General features: G+C 44.0%; 1 protein-coding gene across 1 annotated transcript in view; it reads right to left on the bottom strand.

Moving 5' to 3' along the window:
* mboat2a (membrane bound O-acyltransferase domain containing 2a) overlaps nt 1-21541 on the bottom strand; it is a 45383-nt gene that overhangs the window by 10773 nt on the left and 13069 nt on the right. The window contains exons 2-4 of the mRNA XM_056427148.1: nt 11056-11201; nt 5757-5834; nt 457-552 (exon numbers count right to left, since the gene is read on the bottom strand). Coding sequence (XP_056283123.1) covers nt 457-552; nt 5757-5834; nt 11056-11201 — 320 coding nt within the window. The remainder of the gene's footprint in view (nt 1-456; nt 553-5756; nt 5835-11055; nt 11202-21541) is intronic.

Here is a 21541-nt window from a genome sequence, read left to right on the forward strand (position 1 = left end):
CTTTGGATAAAAGCGTCTGCTAAATGACATGTCATGTAATGTAATGTAACAAGCAAACAAGATCGTCCGGTCTCTTGATGAAATAAGAGTGACATGTTGGACCATCCGTAAGAAGCACATCTCGCTATACGGGTCACGGTGATGTTCAGCAAAGCAGACGTTTTCAGGGTAAATGCAGATACGGTAGTTGAGAGAAATAAATCTCCGGCCTCGCAGTGGCAGTATGGGACTGCATTGGGTTGCCTAGCAGCTAGCCACCCCCACTGGGATTGTCAGACAGTCTAGTTGAGTCATATCCAATGTTCCCCGGACTCCTACTGGTAACTTGTGTTTTCTGGTTTTAAGCTTTGTACTACACATTGCATTCTTATTCAAATTAAGACCAATGGAGGTCTTTTGGTTTTTAATTAAGAACCTAAAAGATTGCAAAAGAGCGCCGGTGTGCATGAGGCTTACCCTGTGAAATCTGCAGAGTACATGCCGTAGTCAAACACGTAGACGCGCGTGACCTGACATGATATCAGGTAGCCAAGCGTCACGATAAAGCAATACCTGGGCAGAAGGAGGAAGAAAAACAAAAATTGGAGTGATACATGACAAATGAATAAATGACAGTCGTGGTGCATCTCGTCAAACATGTGGGCGGCTGAAGCTCAGTGGGGTGAGGGGGGGGGGGGGGGTCGTCCTGCAACCCCACGGTCGTCGGTTCGATCCCCGCTCTCCCCGTTAGTTGCAAGTCGAAGTGTCCATGAGCAAGGCACTGAACCCCCAGTTGCTCCCCGGGCGCTTCCCTGCAGCCCACTGCTCCTTAATAACTAAGGAAGGGTTAACCCTCTTTAGGGTCCATTTGACCCCATTCAATGTTTAATGTCAGTGTTCTTTGGGGTCAATTTGACCCCAGGCTGTTTTTCACTGTGTCAAACATATAAGAAATATCAACTTTTTTATATATTTAAAGGGCTATTTAGGTAGTCAACAAACAAACATTAAGTACCTCACACTTAAACTTGGGAAACAATATTAATTCTAATAATTTTCTGGAGGTTTTAATTGCTGGGGTCAAATTGACCCCGAGGGTAAAATATGTTAGTAAATGTGAAGGTAACAGGAGGGTTAAATGCAGAGAATACATTGCGTTGCCTCTGTGCAACGACGATAAATTGAACCCAATCCAATTGACTCGACACAGTGACATGGAGCTTTTCAGGCAGGGCATTTTAAAGCATATATCTTTTAATACGTTTTTTTTTTACAGGACAGTAAAACAGGCCTGGGTACCACGGCAGAAAGGGAGAGGGAGTCAACAATTGGACAAAAGAGCAGAGGAGTCTCCAATAATGTGTCAGGGTCAGGGTCAGTGGATGAAGACAGAGGACGACTAAACCTTTCAACACCGATCCAAAGACAGAGCGGCACTGAAGCTGTTGAACAAAGCTGTTGCAGAGTCAGCTCGAGTCAAAAGGAGCCAGCCAGCCCTCCTCTGCTGCCAACAATCAGAGGATTGTGCCGCCCTGCGAAGGAATACAACACGCCATCGAGAGCGGGGCTGCTTTCCCGATCACAGACAACGGGATCTCTTGATTCCGAGAGCCTCCTGCGTCTGCCGTCCGAGACGCAGCGAACGCATCGCGTGATCTCTCCTGCCGAGCTTTTATTACGCGGAGCTAAATTAATCTCTCGCGCGTCTGCCGTCGGAATTATTTTCAAACCGTTCGAGATCTTTCTCAGTCTCTAAAAACTCAGAATGATTACACACTACTATCAATCACAGAAGGCAGAGGAGGAACTGTGAGGGAGAGAATTATAATTCAATTCTGTTATGTGCTCCGAGAGTCCTGCATTTGTCTCCAACCCACACTCGGCATGCTTTCAGTGTACGCATTATTATACAGAATCGTGCTTCAATGGGAGACTATATGGCCCTTTACAAAGGCCTACATGTACTCCGTTGATACAACCAGCAACACTAGTAAACCGTTTTTAGGATCATTCTTCTTCTTTAAACATTACTTTTTGGCATGTTGCCTTTATTTGATAATCAGAGACAAGAGACTTGGAACCAAGATCCACAGACGTTGAGGTTGTGTGTCACGCGCACCAACATTTTGCCTTCACATTGCTTTTTGTACTGGACAACCTAAGTGGTATTTAAATTGCCGTTCCAGAGATGTTTAATAAACATCAGAAGACATTTTATGAGAACATATGAGAATGAAGATATAACTGCACAGTGGTTTGAGTGGGAGTCAAAGACAAAAGCTCATTTCATCAGAATCCTCGCAGGTTCAACTTAAGAACTAAAGAGGGATCCAGACGTTACTTTGACTACCTCACAAAATGTTTCTAACATGGTTCGCATTACTCTCTCAAATGTGCAAAACCGCAGAGGCAAAAATACAAGTGCATACATAAGAAGTTCTTTTCCCCGGTCACTGGTGTGCAATACACTGGGGAAAGAAACACCTGAACAAAAATCCTGCCTATGGACTAAACACAATTGGGTTTTTACTTCAGTCAACATTTTTTTCGTGAAGCACGTGACATCATCCCGCTTCAGATCAGTCCGGCACCGTCCAGATAAGGTGAACAGATTTTAGGATTCGCATTAAAAACCAAAATAACGCCACCGATATTTTACTAGCGTTCACGCAAAAACCAACGCCAGATTATATGACGTCAACTAGACGTTTCAGCAGTGCAAGAAAGCGTTATATATTTTTCTGTTGGCTCGACTAACATTTTCTATCCATAGCAACAGCCCTATTTCCCCACGATCAGCTTTCTCTGCTGGCAGCGCGCAGGTCTACGTGAGGATGGGAGCTATATGTGCTGCCGCAGCTATAGCAGCGGGCCCGCCAGGGATTCGGTCTTTATCCTCCTCTGATTTGTGTTTGTGTAATTCACAGCTCAGAGGGGGGCGTTTCATTTCCACTCAAAGTAGTGGCTCCCCCCCACCCACCCTCCCCTCCCCCGCACAGTGGGACTACAGTAGACGGGACAACACGGACGCAGGTGTGGATAAACCCTGCACACGATGCAATGAAACGTGAAGAGAAAAAAACCCCGTCTATTAATAAATGTCTGAGCACCCCATGACCTCTCTCCGAGGCTGTGTACACATAATAAATGCCTCGAGGCACACTTCATGTTTTCTCAAATGCATATGCAGATGCAGAGGACATTTCCATCTGTTCAGCATGCGACTGAGTCGGCCGTTTGCACACTTATCACCGACAGGTTCACAGCCAGGCTTTCACAACAAAACTAGTACGCATGCTAATGACTTGCATGCTTATGTTAACAGGTAGAATACGTCCGCTCCGTTTCATCACGAGCTCGGGCCCTCCTGACGTTGAGCTGGCGATGTCTAGAACCTGGTAGTGCTGCTGAGAGGGTGAGCTCTGCTTTAAGCCCGGATAAGACCACAGGAGTCCGAAAATAGTACCAACCAATTTCGAAATTAGGTACACACACACACACACTGAAGGAGACACTTTACAAATGTTCTTCTCTCTAATCTCAAACATGCACACACTACAAGATATGAGAAATAATCTCACACACACACACACACACACACACACACACACACACACACACACACACACACACACACACACACACACACACACACACACACACACACACACACACACACACACACACACACACACACACACACACACACACACACACACAATCAAAATAAAGAGACCGACTTGATGAAACAACTTGTTGTTGTAGTGCTTTGCTTTGTTTCGTTCTCCATGCAAAAGCAGAACTCTGCATGACTGGATGAGAAACTGGTCGGGGAAACACGCTCAACATGGGTTATCTCGTCTTCAACGACAACCGGAGGTGAGACTTTAACAGTATTCAGTCTGTTTTAATATCCGTCACCAGTAGTATGTGAGCCAACGGCAGCCTCCCGGGCTAGATTGTGTTTGGCGTTGCTTGGAAACAGCATCAGATTAACAAGCCTGTCCCTCTCAATGGCTGTTGTGGTCCTGCTTGGTAAGCATTGATGTAATCATCCAGATTTCACTCCTTATCATCAAACATATCTTTCCATTGGTTTCTGCTGTATTTCTTGGGAATTGCTTCTTCTTCTTTTTAACACACACATTTATTAAACTGGTTATCAACAGTAAATAAATAGACATGGATTCATTTTAAGAGTCAAAAACCCTGCCATGCTACAAATCTGCTGAATCCAACAAGACGATTCACATCGAGCGCGATGGCACATCTCAACGTATTGCCTCAGCAGTCTGATTCATTATAATGTAATTATGGTTCTTCTTCAGTACCAATTGAGGAGGGCACTTGCATTACTGCCTTCTTCTTTGTTTTCACAACGTCTAACGCTTTTCACTCAAACTGTCAATGAGAGTGAGGGAGCGGTACGAGGGGACGAGTCAGAGATCCAGAGCCGCGCAACAGGGGAATAGCATGAAATACGAGACCCCGCCTCTGAACAATGTGGTCAGGTTGAGCCGCACCAAGCCAGATTCACAGCCATAGTCCGGAAAAAGCCGTCACACTGCACTCACTCACGAGGGTCGGGTATCTGAGCGAGAGAGCTACAAATAGAGAACACCAGACCTGCCCCGGTGCACGTTCCTGGGAGTGTCATGATGCTCCTAAAGTGGAACAAGTCTCAAGTGTTCCCGGAGGTAAACGTGTGTACAGTCGGCATCATAGTGAATCATTCTAGCTCTACTCAGCAGCCGTATCAGTAGCCAGGCTTACAGTGGGTATGTCGATACTGTAAAGTAGACCGACATGTAAACAATAGATATCTCGGGCTTACGTTGGGAGTTTCCGAGTGAACGTGCAAATAACCAAACAGAGACAAACAAATCATTTTCATAAATATGTGTGGACAAAACCCGAGGCAGAGAGTTCAACGCTCTCTGCAAACATGGACATGTCAGTGTGCCCTGCCTCTGCTCCGCTTTGCCCCCAAGCTGCACCTTCATCCGGGGAATGCGATGACGGTGTGTTGGCCTGGCTTGGGCAAATGCCACCGTTTATTTTTTGTTTCACGAGAGCTACAGTGCAAGGGAGCAGCTTATCTACACACACACACACACACACACACACACAAGGAACAGCACCGTACTGTTGCGTGCAGAGGGGTTACATTTCCAGGAATAATGCAAAGTGACGTTTGGTGAGAAACACTGCGATACGTTTTAAGCCATATTATAGTCCTGTGTGCAACCGTAAGCCGCTGTCATTGGGTTAGGAGTCCATTATTTCTGAGGGCAGTCACTGTAGTGATTAATGCTTTGTTACCATCTATTTAAAGCCCTCTCCCCAGGGGGAACATCCTTAATATAACATCAAAGACAGAGTGAGAGTGTGTGTGTGTGTGTGTGTGTGTGTGTGTCCTCATGATCAACGGTCACAGATGGAAGCCCTGGAGCAGAACCGTCATCATCATCGTGACCCAGCCCCGTGTGCCTTAAAAGCTACAAGACAACCGATGATGACTCAAATATAATAAGATTGGTCAATAGTCAACCGATTTGAGGCCCGAGCGATTTAACAGCTAAATCTGACTAAACGTTGGTTTACTGGCTTTCACAAAAGTCTCCGTCATGCTTCCACTTGCCCTTTTGGGGCGTGTTGTTGTCTGAAATGATGAGGCTTTTCTACGACGGTGTCTGATTCGGACACCTCCAGGAACCGTGAGGCCAAAGGACCTCAGATGTTTTTAATCCAATTGTGCATTTTATTTGTGCACTTACTTGTGCATGTGCTCCAGGCCAGCGAAGACCATCACACTGTAGGACAGACCGCTCTGCACCAGGAAGTGGAGGGAATACCTGTGAAGAGAAAGACATTCTAAATTACTTTATTGATCTCATATTATACTTTAAACATTTACATGGTTTGTCATTTCCTGGGGGGAAAAAAAAAAAAACGTCCTTCAACCACACGCACCTTCCTTATAACAGACTACTCAACACTTTTTTTGATTACCATCCAGACCATGCTTTGTCATCCTATTCGGTCAGAGGAAGCGTCAGCATTATGAAACCAGTCACACCATCGGCCATGTGAGGCCAGACCTTTGTAACCAGTAATGACTCATCTGCAGTCACAAGGCGGGACAGTGGCAATCGCCATCGCATTACGGTCCCAATTGATTCCCGTGCCTTCGAGCTGCGAGCTTCCTGGCGCGGCACCGTAACAGTGATTTGTGCACGAACGTGTGCGTGTCGGTCGAACTCCTGTCCACCTCGCCTCCGTCCCGTGAAGCACACTCACGCACTAACTCAACGGCGGCAGCGGCTAGCAGATGGGTCCTTGAAGGGCACAGTGTGAGGAGAGATGCCACGCGGTGTTAGTAGTGAGTCAACAAAGAGAGCAAGGGCTTCAAGGGTTGGCAGGGAACAGGGGCGCACGAGCCGGGTGAATTCCATGAACCGCTCAGCAAATAAAACGGTTGAGCATACGGTGATATCTGACGACGGGGGAGGGGAAATGTATGTCGGGACGTTGTAAACTTACTGACGGTGGATCAAACGGACACGATCTGTAAGCATGTCCGCGAAAAGCTCAAATGAGCTCAGTCGCCATCCACAGAGGAAATGTTTCAAATGTTTTCTCCAGTGACTTTCAGGAAGAAGCGTGTGCGTCTGACAGAGAGAGAATATGCATCCTAAAATAAACCAACGCGCTGCAGCATCGGCGAGGCAGAATCCTCTGGGGCTGCAGCCAGGTGCCTTCGAAGAAACAACAGTGTGTGTGCAATGAAGACTTAAAATGTTGTGGGTCCGTGTGTGTGTGTGTGTGTGTGTGTGTGTGTGTGTGTGTGTGTGTGTGTGTGTGTGTGTGTGTGTGTGTGTGTGTGTGTGTGTGAGAAAGGGCTCAAATACAAGTGTGTGCAAAGATGCAGTCATGCATTTCTCAAGAGCAAGCTGCAATGGAAAAAGCTGCTTGGGATCTTATAAACAAATAGTTACTCTGACCTTCCGAATAAGAAGTTTATCAAATAATTGCATCCGTCTTCTTGAACCAATCCCTGGTTTTACACCAATTATATAGTTATAGTATTGTAAAATCAGACATTTAAGTCATAAGAACACTTTTATTCCTGTAATTAAGTGTGTACGTCGAGATACTTAGCGTGGAGCCAAACACAATAATGACCATATACTAACTGTGTTGGATGTATCTGCTTATAGATATTTAAAGGAGCTTGTACTCTTTTAATCGCCTCGGCACAGGAAACGCTTTGGCAGGCTTTCAGACGCATTGATCGTTTGGTCCATTTGAACAAAAAGGATGTCAAGATTAATGTCTTTTTTTATAAATTGAAGATTGATCTGAAATAAAGTTCGGAGGTCTATTCACAAGAGGCCAGACGTGTGGGAAAAACTATTTCATTTTCATGGAATTTGTTGCGATGAGTTTTCCGTCCGTACAGAAGAACATTATGTCCCTTTCCTTTCCGGTGCAGAGTCGTTTCGTTGCCAAAACTAACACACACACAGTGCCCATTCACAGCTCAGTCAATACAGAACAGGCATGTTCTTGTTGTATGACTAATTCAATGCTTAGTTCTTTTTTACTATTTTTTTTGCTCTATTTGCTAATCCGCGGTGACAATCTGGCGATGATTTCTGATTGCAGGTATTGGCAAACAAGGAGCCGATGGGCACCGACATCTCCACTGCTATTTATATATCTTTCGCGTCTCCTAGATAATTTTCTCACGCTTGCAGTTTTATGAAAAAATATGGTACGGTGAAAGTCATTGTAAACATTTACCTTGACACTACAGCAAAGGCATCGTAGTGAATAGTTTATTTCATGGATTCAAACATTTGAAACATACTCGCATAAAGAGAGGAGCCATTTTCATTTATTTTAAACAAGAGATGATGTGCATAATAAGGAAGTCATTTTTCTGCTTAATTAAAACAGAAGAGTCCTCCTGAATGAATTCTACTCCGTCACCTCTCCCAGCCACAACAAATAACATGAACCGGAGCCAACTGTCGGTTGCATCACGTACCTGAGCTGTTTGGTGAGGTGATGAAATTAAACCGTATCACCTATTATCCAATGACCAGATAACATTTCAAATGGTTAGCATATTCCCACTATCTAGACGTCTAAAGTTTACACGGTTTTCCATCAAACAAAACACACAGACACACACACACACACACACACACACCGGCAGTTTGAGAGGCACTCTGCCAGAGGTACAGTGGGTTGTCTATTACAGGGCAATAGCTTTATAATTGGATATCCGTTACTGCTCGATCGACCCATTTGCTTTGGCGAGGATGCAGAGAATGAGGACAGGGTGAGGGAGGATGAGGAGGGGAATGGCAGAAAACAGATGGGAGGATGAGGATGACGACAAGGAACAGGGTGTAGGATGATGATGGGAGAACAAAAGCAGAAGAAGACACAAAAAACGGTGACTACAAGTCTAAAAATAAGACAATTCATGAAAAAGCTCTGCATATAAAAAGTATTACTCTAAACAACTAATTAATACACCAATTATTATATCAAATCAATTAAATTCAAACAAATTTGTGTTTGATTAATTGACAATGAGAATAATTATTGTTGCGCGACAAAAAACTCAGTACCTCTATTAATCCCTTCATGTCTTTCAGTATTTATTGCATTTTGATCCCACAAATGAACAACCAAATGTAGAATGAATGAATATGAATAATATCAGTGATTCTTTCATACTGTAAATAAATATCTGTTCATGATTAATTAACACTGACATTTAAAGCAGTCTATCAAGCCCTTAATCAAATTCACATTGACACAATTAGCCTATTTTGTTTAATTATTAATTTAATTAGACATTATGAATGCAACATGCCCTGATATTTATTTTTCATTTGACGAATGTGTCAGCTCACTGCCTTATCACGCTTTCTGCTCAAGTAACATTATTATTACCCAAAGTGTGCAGTCGAGCTGTTGGTTGTTACCAGTGGCGGTGCGTCCATAGGGGGCGCTAGGGCGCCGCCCCTCTTAATATTTTGAGATGTGAGAAGAAAAAAAATCCTGTCAAAAAATATTATATGCCAAATCATTTAAATAGTAAATATACCGTGTTGACGCGCTAAATGTGTGTGGGAGACCGTCAGCCTGTCAACAACCACTTAAGTTAATGTGAAAAAATATAATATATCGCCACTTATTATCACGGAGAGAAGCCCCTCCCCTTTTTCGGGACACCGGCCCAATGTGAGTGTACGGGAGCGAGCAAACATTTCAGTCATTTGGGCAAGGACGGCTTCTCATTGGCGGATGAAACGTGAATCTTGGGGCACAAAAATGTGCGCTCATTGGCCAATGACATCGTTTTATTATTTCACGTGACTGGACTATTCGGCAGATCAGAGACCAGTATCTTCCCTCAGCCAGAGAGCTCCACGGAGCTACGCGAGCAGGTTGCTAACGGAGCTGTCAGCTGGAGGCTCAGTGAGTAATGCGCTGTTTAGTTTCCCCCGTCTGTTGTTCCAAAGTCCTGGGACTGAAACTCTCTGGACTACAACGGGGGGAGGGATCTAAAGAGCTGCAGACAAGTGTAAAGCACGAATCTTGCCGCAGTTATCTAGCTAACAGCATGGAGCTAACTCGCTAACAGCATGAAGCTAACCCTGTTTGCAGAGCAGCAGAAGGAGACCGAACTGGCATCGAAAACACAACGAAGAAGTTCTGAAAAACAGACACATTCCCTCAAGAATAATGGAAACAGGCTGGTTACAGACATGATTGACTTTAACCAGAGAGTTATTGAGAAGTTTGACAACTTTAAAGAGAGGAGGCTACTTTTCATTCCAGTAGTGAGTCTACTCTGTCAAACACCCAATGTAACATGTGATCTCTTTCTGACTCTATTCTGCTCTGAACCTCTTTCATGTGAGGGTGAAACTCTTATTTTGCAAACCTCTGAAACCCAACCCAGTGTTCCTTAAAGCTGCTCTGAACCTCTCATGCCCAAAGTCAGTGTGTTGATAGTTGTTATTGGACCGTGTTGAGCACGCTGTGTTCTTGAAATAAAGCTGTGTTTTTTACAATATTCTACTCAAAACCTCTTTTCTTCTCATTGTTGAGTGCTATTTAAACTGCACCCCCCCCCCCAAAAAAAATTTCACCAGCCGCCACTGGTTGTTACACATGTGAAGCAGCGTTCACACATTCAGCATGTTAGCATGTTAGCATGCTGCTAATGCAGGCATGCTGGGGAAACCTGAGCTGTGGGGTTCCCGCCACGTCAGCCCACCCTGGAAGAACACATTTAGTGCAAATATTGCGTTTATGATTCCGTCACCTCAGATCCAGACTTTCATCCCATTATATAGCGATGACCTTTATGCAGAGCCGTTACAAATCCTTTTTGCCAACAGGGTGTGACACTTTCCTTGCTCAAACAGAAAGACGTATCGATTCTCTAAAAGGATACACTTAATGGAGACAAAAAAAGAGAACAGAAAGATATTTTCAATATCAATTAATCTGTCCCTTTTGGTTATTGAATAAACACAAAATATTGAAAAATCCCAATGCCCAATGTGATGTAAACCTAAAAATTCACACATTTGGGAAAGTTAAACCGGACAAAATGTGACATTGTTGCTTCATAAACTATTCAAAAGTCAACTGTCTTTCAACTCAACCGATTGTTTCAGATTTAGCTCAAGTACAGTGGCCAGGGTTTATGGGGAAGCATTCTGGAAATATGGGTGCACACTTCATTAAACTTCACTACATAACATTTACTTTCATTGCATAACATTACATGACTTTTTCATACTCCAATAGTAAAACCATGAGATGAACACCATCCTTTCAAACAATCTAGCAGCAGAGTTATGTCTTTACAATAGCATGAAACTGGGACATGTTCCAGTCTGCGGCGGAGGGATCCCACTAAAATAATATTGTCGGAATAAATTGTGAGAAAGTAAGTAAGAAAGGAAGGAAGGAGCAGAGTATAAAAGGACCGTGATGACAAAAAAAAAGAGCTGCGGGCTAAACGGAGCAGTGACTCACCAGCCAAAGCAGAAGAGAGCCAAGTAGAAGCCCAGCAGAGTGGCCACCACATGTCTGATGAAAGGACTGGTCTTACTGGGGTGGAGGTAGATCCGAAACCACACAGCCATGAGCAGGGCAAACAGCTGACATGCCACAAAGTTAACCTGCATGGAGGGACACAAAAACAATGTCACAAAGGAAATCAGGCACAATCCAAAAAGACGGCTGGAGCTTATGCCGAGGACCGGCACAGAGGACAGGAGTAGAATTGTGAAAGCACGACAAGGTGAATCCCAGAACAGTGGCTTGGAACTAGGCGAGGGGTCCCAAGGTGAGACTATAAAACCACTGAGATTTGCATAGCTAATGTAGATATGAATGGCTGCACAAGCATGCAGTCGCTATCCAGAGGGACACGGATCAAATCGTTTATAAAAGCTTGACAGAAACTTTCGCTTGCAAGCTAACGTCGTTCGTGCGGTCACAATTTGCTTTCTCGCGGTCGTTTACTTCAAGATTGCAAAAGAAAAAATGGAAGAGCAAATGGGACTATCAAGGGGAGTCACCTGTTCCGACTGCTGTACTACTGAACTCACTCAAAAGATAAGGTGACTAAAAATGGGAACCGTATTCTCGGTTTTGGCAACCACTTTCAAAAGTAAGTGTTTGTATATAATTGTATAATGCTGGTAAAGCTGGGTTTCATCTCCTAATGTCTCCAAACAGAAAAGAGGCTTTACTCGGGACAATAGTGAGATTGTACTGGATCCATCAAGGGGAAGAGAATGGAAACCTCTCTGTTTGATTGCGAACACTTTATCTCCCCTCATTCTGAACCATATGGATGGAGTAAGATAGAAATGGGGGACATATAGATGATGTCCTTCTAATCTCATGGCATCGTGTTGCCCTGTAAATGTAGTTATCTTTAAGGCTATTTGATTAAACCACCATCATGAGCACAGACTACTTCTCTGCAGACAGTTGTGGTCAATAATCGCTCACTGACATCATTGCTGCGAGTACATATAGCGTTGTGTTTGTGAATATGTTGTCTACGTCCTTCAAGCCAGTAAACAGTGATGCGTCTTGGGTGTTTGCTGTTGATATTATGTGCCCGGGCGATTCATCTCTAATCATCAAACCGCCCCCGTTATCAATTACAAAGCATCAAGAGCCAGAGTAACGTGATGCTTCATACACATTTCTATCACCAGATGATGAGTGACAACTTTGTTCGCCTCATTTTCTGGAACCAGTGTGGCATTAAAGAAGGCATTCATGATATACTGGTTAAAGACCATCAGCTGAACGGCGTCTAATGGTCTCTCCGCCCCAGCCGCTGCGGAGAAGAACAAGCTACCTGGCTAAATACTCAGCCGTCCGCTCACCCCCCCGGCGAGCGATGACCACGCTTTATTGACCGTGTTTACATGCATTCGAATAACTGGCTTAGTCGGACTGAAATCGAATTATCCGTTTCATGTAAACACCTTTGTTCGACTATGTGCGGTCCGACTACGATCCGATTAACACCCCTGGATAACTCGATCCGATCCGGTTGATAATTCGACTATCGCGGCATGCAACGGTGAATTGGATTAGGAACTGGACTTTGCGTCTTTGCGCATGCTTGAGATCCCGCCGCCCTCCTCCCCCCTCCTCCTCCTCCCTCCCATGTCGTGACCCGGAAGTCGAAAGAGTCGAAAGAGACGATAATGTCACTATTAACATCATGCAAGAATAGTAGAGGGATGTAGCTTCGCCTTGCTCTCTGTTCGCCATCTTTCTCGAAATGTTGATGTTGTTGGTAGTGGTGAAGAGGTCAAGCGGAAATGGCTGTATCACCACGAGTTGTAATGAAAACAGCGCCACCTATCGTATCGGATATGACATGCTTTCGGCCAGTGATTCGAATTACTCACTGCCATGTATATTGGGATAACAGCAGATCCCCCAAAAGATAGCATAGTCCGACTAAAGCAAGATTCGAATTATACCATCATGTAAACGCACTGATTGTCCCACTGGGTGTTGTCACCATACCAATGACAGCAATCACCATTTTCTTTTGTTCTCGTCAAATGATCTCGGAAAACAGTTCAATGTCCATTCGACTCCCCTTCTATTTCTATGGCCTATAATCACGCTTTAGAAATGCAAATACGCAGAGAGAGATAAAAACACACCGGGCCAAGATGAGTAATTGCAATGCAAGCGCTGTTGAAATCGCATCACACGTGTGGTCAGAATATGGTCAACGAGTGTTAAAAAGGCTGATTTGGAAAAGAGAAGCGGGAGAAGCACAGGGCTGACTGGAAAAGAACAGTAAACACTGAAACGGGTGAAACCAACACCCCTCCACGAAGAACACTTCCTGTTTGTTTGCCGTCCCGCTCAGTGCCGCGTGACTGAAGGCACAATGGCCCGCCCGTGTATATAGGTCATGTTAACAGATCCGTCTGACCAGTAAACAGTGAAAGTCTACAGACACCAAGAGCTCCATCCATTATCTATGGATGCTGCATGATTAATGAGAGAGAAAGAGGGACGGATATAGCCTGAAGCATGTAGGTCCTGTCGTCTGCACGGCGAACAGATTAGACAACAAATCATCTGCGGCATTAGCCAGAGTATATCATATCAGATGGCATTTGGCAGCGACTGTTGGGTTTTTTGTTTCCATAAATAAACAGACTGAGGCACACTAAGCACACACTAAGCACAGCAGCTTCGATAGCAGGAGCTCTTTTGTTCTTTCGCTGTCATGGCCGGTGTAACTAAACCAACAGCAAACAATGGCCAGTCATCATTTGTCTCCATTAAGGTGTGCCATGTTAACTGCAGTTTGTGCTTTTCATGGTATCTAAAAGCAAACGTTACAGTCGCCTGTGTGGCGGATGTGGATCAAACAGCCCAACCCACCTACCAGTGGCAGTAAATCTACGTGATTCAACATTCACCCATTGATCCAGGAAGCTAAAGTGACCAGACGTCCTCTTTCCCCCGGGTGTGTCCTCTTTTTGAGACCTAAAAAATGTGTCTGGCAGGGATTCCAAAAACGTTCGGGATTTTGCTTCGTCGGATATTTGTGTTTCTCTGGGTCTTTCACAAACTAGTTCAGCGCCGCCGCTCCCATAACGCGCACTACGCGTGCGTAGGGCACCAAGTCCTGAGGGGGCTCCACAAAATAGGCAACTAAAAAAATCCTCATAGTTATAATAATAATAATGCCGATATTATTTCAATCTTAGGCACCTTTTCGGCATGTATATCACAAAACAGGCAGAACAAGAGAGATGTTTAACTCAAATCTGGTCATCCTAAGTAAGCAGGCCTAGTTTTAGTCTCAATTGATTTCATCCTCCTCCTGTGAATACGAGTGTGCTGATTCACTTTGGGCAATGTCTAGTGGAAGAGATCTGACAAAATTACACCCAGGTTCAACTGCAAATTACCATCTTCCCCTTCATAGTGCTAAAATAAAATACGATGCCCTGGTAATGACAACGTGTGACATCGAAAAGACTTCCTCAGGCTAACCCTCCTCAAGGGAGCCTCTTTTTCTTTCTTTTTTAAACAGCATTCACCAATCCACAGCTTTGGATGTCGTTTCACGCTTTGATTACATTAAGCTGCGCTCAAGAATTCCAAGAAAAAAAAATAAAGCTTATAAACTTGATGATTCCCAACTTGTGTCTTTACAGCAGCCTGAGAGTGGGAGAGAAGCATCGGATCGCCCCTGGTTGTCAACACATGGCGTTGTAAGGATGTGGGGGAGTGGTAGGGCGTGCCAGAGGAACCGTTTGGTTAAAGGTCGAGCTGCGGGTGAACAGGCTACCTGAAAGATGATTGTGTGGCAAAAGCTCTGGTTACCGGTGGCGCCCCGCATCCGCTTCAGAACATCGGTTCTTGCGTACCGTGCTCTGAACGGATCGGGCCCCGTCTACATCCGGGATACGGTCAAGCCGTACACCCCGGCACGTTCTCTCCGCTCGGCAACAGCCAATTGACTTGTGACTCCTGCCCTTTGAGCTAATCACTCGAAATCCAAACAGTTTGCTGTCCTGGCTCCTCATTGGTGGAACGAGCTCCCCGCTGACATCAGGAAGTCTCTACAGCTTCCGCCGGAAACTAAAACATACATTTTCCGACTATATCTGGATTAAAACACAGATCAGCACTTCAGTGGCACTTAAATGGCTCTTATTATGGTACTTTTGTAGTTCGACTATGTTGAGGAAATGTTACTTTCTGTATTCTTGTTGTTCTGAGTTTGTACTCTTGGTCGAATGCACTTATTGTAAGTCGCTTTGGATAAAAGTGTCTGCTAAATGACATGTCATGTAATGAGTAAGCAATTTTTCAACCGTGCGTTATCCGTTGTTCAGCTTTCATGTAATGTGGAAAAAACTGCAGCAATTTATTTCTTTTAAAGTTGCAACATTTCAAAAATGAAGCATGAATAATTACCATTCATTTAAGTAAAATCATCCCTGATCTGGAACAAATTAGTAGAATAGTATTAGTATTCTTTAAATTTGTGTGTTAGCGGATAAACCGGTTTGTAATCAACAGTTCCAATTACACGTTTGCCGAGTCAACAAATGGCAGATTGGCTACTTGACTCTTGAGAGGTTTATGGTTAGTAGGGAGCATTTTAAAGTATTCAAGTAAAAATGATTTCCGTTTCTGTCCATATTTACTTCAGTCGTTGTTTTCACAAAGTTGTGTTTTGCCGTTTCTTTTTAACTGCTGTGTGCAGTTTTGGGCTTCAAATCAAATGTTTTCCACAAGCATCATCAAGCTGCTTCACGAAGCTCCATTTAACAACACATGAGCGAGCGGCAGGTGAACATACGGGCAGGCGCACAATCACAAATACACTGTGAAGACGCTGCTCGCCAACTGTCCACTTAAATAAAAATCTCTCACCACCCTATGTTACGTGTCAGCTCAGAAGAAAGTTGGAGAGAATTGCTTTTAAAGTAGATGACAGCTTTTCAAAGTGTTCAAGCGACTGATGTCAACGTGTTCAAGCGAATGCCAAACCCACACTTAAATCAGTGATTTTCAAATTCACTACATTCACAAAATACTACGATATAGTATATTGACATTAGAGATCAACGCCAGCAGTTGATAAATCACCAGTAAAAGTGAAACGCGACGCACATTTCGGTGCTTCCTTTCGGTGCCTGAACCGATTGAAAATGAAAAAAAACAATTATTTTGAACTTCTCTGGTGACTCCGCCCTGTCAGCAGGTTACGATAGCCTATCATTTAACTTTGAAAGCTTAAATTACCCATTATAACCATGTTTAAGTTAGCTACCAGCTACGAGCGTGAGTCTGATATCCGTTTTTTGTCAGTGCTGCCATGATAACGGCTTTTACAGGGAATATGGCCGAAGAGGGTTTTAATGTTCTCATTGTGCTTCTTTTTTTTAAAGTATCGGTTCAGGCACCGGTATCATTTTAAAAGTACCGGTATCGGAAAAAACACAAACGATACCCATCCCTAATCCTGGCTGTGATGTCTCGTATTCAGAATACCTTCCACTGAAATGCAGGGAATTGTGGGATTTGTAGTAAGCGTCGCCTCACGGGTGCATGCTGCTCTTCACAGCAACTCTGTGGTAATGTTAGATAATGCACTGCATGACAACAAAAATAAACATCTGACAGTCAACAATATTATTCTTGATATTCGCAGGATTCGTTAATAGACGAGGTTAAATGAGTTTCCTCCCAAACCGTGGCCAGTGATAGAGTAGTTTACTGAATACACATGTTGCAATAGGCAAGCCCTTGAGCCAGGGCGCCTTGTTTATTCATTCATAATACATGGATCTCCTCTTCCATTATTGATTCACTAAAGTAAACCTTACCCTGGGGTAAGGCGCTTTTGTTTCAAATTGTAAAGCAGAATATCTGTGGTGCTGCAGAACACTTTGTAAAAGAGCCACAGAAATAAGTAAAGACACTATTTGGGATAAATGCACTGCAGCAAACCCACTGACGTATGTCCCTGGGAGAGAAAAATAGCAAATAGACCAAAAACTCTTTTTAGGTGTGATCTTGGTTCATAACATAAAAACCCTGCAATTAATAGCAAACCAAATCTCCCTGTTTCTACAACCCCACAGACACAATATTTACTCAAAAAGCTCAAATAAACCAATCCCAACAAGGACCACTGATGACACCCTTTAGCTACAGCAAGAGCTCGTCCCGCCCTTCCTCTTCAGTATCCTGACTTCATCTCAATACCAGATGATCGTGTGTTAGCACAGCGGTCCCCAACCTTTTTTGAGCCACGGACCGGTTCCGTGTCAGAAATTATTTTCACGGACCGGCAATATAAATGACATAATAAATATGACGTCATACAATTATACGAAGGGCATAAAGTGCCAAAACTACAACTCATCATTACGCCGAATTAGTGTGAGCCGTGCGCTTGTTGACCTGCAACGAGCCGCTGATGGAGACGGCGACACAGACGTGTGTTTGGTCCGCTGCTCCTAACCGAGTTCTGGTCGCTGTCATTAGAACACCGGCAGAGTTGTTGTGTGAAATGTCCCTTAAGGCCACCGTCATTTGCATCTCAAACACATTTTCTTCTAGCTCGGACGGGCTCGATTCACCGGGCGGGTTTGTTTACAAATGGGTTGCAGGTCTATTCTTTTGCAGTCGGGTCTTTTGTGGTTAGAGTACCGCTCAAACTCTATGAAAAGCCTCTTCCACCCGGTCAACGTCTGAAACATGTAGAATATTCTGCTGTTCACTCGCCCACACAGCAGCGACTTTATCGGCCAACTTGAAAACAGTTGTCATTTCCCTGAAGTGACAGAATTCATTGAGCAGGTTGAATATGTTTTAAGATTCATTGTCACTGAAATGTGCCGCCAGCAGAGGGTTCGGCGCGTGAGACTCGCCTGCAGCGATAAACCCGAACTTTAAGACTCCTGAACGCGGCTCAGACGTACACACGGGTGTATCCGGTCCTTTTTCAAAATAAGATATTTTTCCGACTGATTTATAAAAAAAATTAAAACTTTTTTTATTCACTTTTTTTCCGCGGCCCGGTTCCAACCAAGCCGCGGACCGGTACCGGGCGCGGCCCGGGGGTTGGGGACCCCTGTGTTAGCAGACCCATCACGTGTCATCACAGCGTAGATATGGATCCGGGAGACGCAGGAAGGGGGACAGACAGCAGGCAGATGTGTTGATGGGCGGCAGGCGCCAGTGAGCGATTAGCGCTTAAGGGCAGTAAGCCGCCAGGCGGCTGTGGGACAGGGCTCAGCTCGACTTCAAGAAGCTTCATTACAGACCGACTGCCTGGCAAAGGAAAAGAAGCAGAAGGGTGGAGGTGGAGGAAGCCATTGTGGATGCGGTGTAAGATGGCGATAAGGCAGCTTCCTGAAGTTCATTGTTTAGGGAAATACATTGTGCATGTCTCTCTCTCTCTGTATGTGTGTGTGTGTGTGTGTGTAAAGGCCCCCGAGGGCGAGAGCAGCGCTCGTGTCACACTCGCACCACTTTCAAACTCTTCATTCAGCATTTGTAAAAACCTACACCTTCCATTGTTTCCTTCCGTGTCCGTGTGCCTGAAATTAGCGCCCAAAGAAGTGCTTTTACTATAAAGTCTAAAAGGCACGCTGGGGAGCAGCTCTCGCTAGGTCGTGAAGAAGGAAAGGAGTCGTGGTGGAGGAGGGAACAGACGATGAGTCATGCTTCCTCTAACCCTTTCTGTACCGAGGAGACAGAGAATCCACAGCCAGGCTCGTCGAGGCGGTTGGCAAGCACAGCTGTGCTCTGAGCTACATGCTAACATCAACACGATTAACTCACAACGCCAATACGCTGCTTTAATGTTTGCCATGTTCACATTTTTATTTAGAGTATAGAGTTAGGTTGTAATAGTTTATTTTGATAACATCTGCAGAGGTCTTATGTTTTAAATTAATACATATAGAAAGATATTATAATAGAAAATATTAGGGAGAATATTGATATTGTTATTAATGTATTATGAAGCATAGGGGTAATGTTTACTCTTTGCAAATGTAAATGGCAAGAATTAATGTATGTTGCATGAGAGTGACTGTATGTTAGTATTATAGATTGACGAGGCCGGTTGAATTCCGTCAAGTGACTTACAATAACAAGGGACTTTTATTGTGAAAGTGACTTTAATGCGGACAATAACAAGACGGGACTCTTATTGTGAAAATACTTGTTTAGCGACTTGACCGGAAGTGACGTTTTGACTGGGGCCAGGGACATTGAGTATAAAACTCAGTGGATTAGAGAAGTCGGGTCTCTTCCACAGGTATTCTCGACGCCGGAAGGAGGGCGGAGGAGCCGATGAAGACCACGATCGTGAGGCCTTGAATGCTTGTTTTACCCTTCCTGCCATTAAATGTTGATAACTTGATTCACGCGCGTCCGGAAGCCTGTTTTCCATCATTTGCGAAGTGCCCAGTTTCAGAATTACTTTACAATTGCATGCCAAGCATTTGCTCATTAACACACAGACATTTGCAAATCAGCAATTATTTGATCAGGAACCAAAGTATTGGATGAATTCAAATGTCGAGCCGAACAAGAGACTTAATGAAGATTCAAGCCAGGAATTATAGATATATTTTGTATGCTTGAAATATCACTGCAATCCGTCCAAATGTTGTCACGCTATGTGATTCAGAAGCAGAATTGTGAACCTGATGGAGGAAAAGTCAAAGGATTGCCAACTATCTGGTAATGTGGATGTCGGTACACTTTCTTCTTATCAATCCATCGATGGAATGGCCAACGATTTCACTGGATAATAGTGAAACCTTAGTACACGAGATGAAAGGCGTGGGGGAAACTCCAAGGCAATCCAATAGTTGTAGAGAACTTTTAGTCTGTACGCATAATGTTGCTAAGGCAGAGCAAAAGACCGACATCGCCATCCATTGAGCCACGCTGCAAGAGTGGCGAAAAGTTTACAAGCATCAGGAAGCGTGGATACAAAGAGTATCAAAGCTCTCCAGCGTTCTTGTGATTACAAATCCAAATCCATGCAAGGCCGATGAAGGGAAAACAATAGTTAATCTAATAGTCTAAAAAGGGTCAAACACATCTTAGGACCCCCGTCCACACGACCAACCCGCCTGCTGACACTTTATAAAATGTACTGTTCTGTGTGAGTCTGAGTATGATCAGAGGCCAGCAGGAAATGCATCAAGGTTCCCATTGGCACAGACCGAAAAACATTTAAATAAAACTGGCTTTTTGAGTCTGACCTGTTCTGTCGGAAGCTTCTGGCTTAGGGAATGCATTTCACTCTTTAATGGAGATACACACACACACCAGGGTTCGTACACATGTTGACCGATGGAATTCCAGGACTTTTCCATGACTTTAAACCAAATTTCCATGACCAAACTGAAATCCGGGTGTGTACATGAAAACTTTTTGAAAATGTAGTATTCAAACAATGAGAATTACAAAGCATACAATATACCTTAAATGAAACGAATGAATGAGAGACAATCGTTTGATTAAAAGAATAAACATTACTATACATGTTTATTCTTAGAAACACTTATATAAATGTTTATTCTTTTAATCAAACTATTATCCTTTATGTGCAAATCCATCTGTTTGGACTTGGCGTATGCCGGCTTATAATTTGAGTCTTCCTTTCAAAAACATATGAATTCTTTTAAACTCGACGTAAATGAACATGCGAATATAACAAATGTCCATGACTTTTCCAAAACTTTTGTGATTTAAGTATTTTCCATGACTTTTCCAGGCCTGGAAATCACCATTTTAAAATTCCATGACTTTTCCAGGTTTTCCATGACCGTACGAACCCTGTATACACACACACACACCTCTTTTCCACCAGTGCATGGTCCATGTTTCCCGGAGACGTTCCTTGTGCAAAGAGCAGCATGTGGCTCCCGAGCCAAGCCTTACTCACAGGTGACTGGTGGGTGCCTGTCGGTGCATGCGTGCCTACATCTGTCTGTGTGTGTCTGCACAAAGTGGAAGATAAATTTAGACAGTCATTAGCATAAAACCCTTTTTTCCATGTCATTAAGTCACTACCCCTCCTCCCCTCCCACTCCTCCCCAGACACACGGCCCACGTGACGCCGCCATCCTATTCTGCAGTCTTATTTCATTTCCATCAGCTGTAATGATTCATGCAGAATCGCGGTGCTGCAGCCAGCATGGAGGTTGGACTCAAAGCATTGAAGTTAAACTCCACTTGTGTCACGGACTTAGCCGTGCAGCGTATTTGGCATGCTACGCAAACGGTTTTGATCCTCCTTAGTCCTTACTGTTGCATATACAGAGACCTGTAACTACCTTGTTGATAGCAATTTTCATGTGAGGTGAGCTTTGGAGAGAGCCTTGATGTCTAATTCCTGGAGAGGATTAAAAACAGCTGATGATACAATTGTTTGCAAATGTTAGAACGTGTGTGGATGCAGCAGAGA

The sequence above is a fragment of the Pseudoliparis swirei genome, chromosome 11 (genome assembly GCF_029220125.1).
Source record: "Pseudoliparis swirei isolate HS2019 ecotype Mariana Trench chromosome 11, NWPU_hadal_v1, whole genome shotgun sequence".
Classification (NCBI taxonomy): domain Eukaryota; kingdom Metazoa; phylum Chordata; class Actinopteri; order Perciformes; family Liparidae; genus Pseudoliparis; species Pseudoliparis swirei.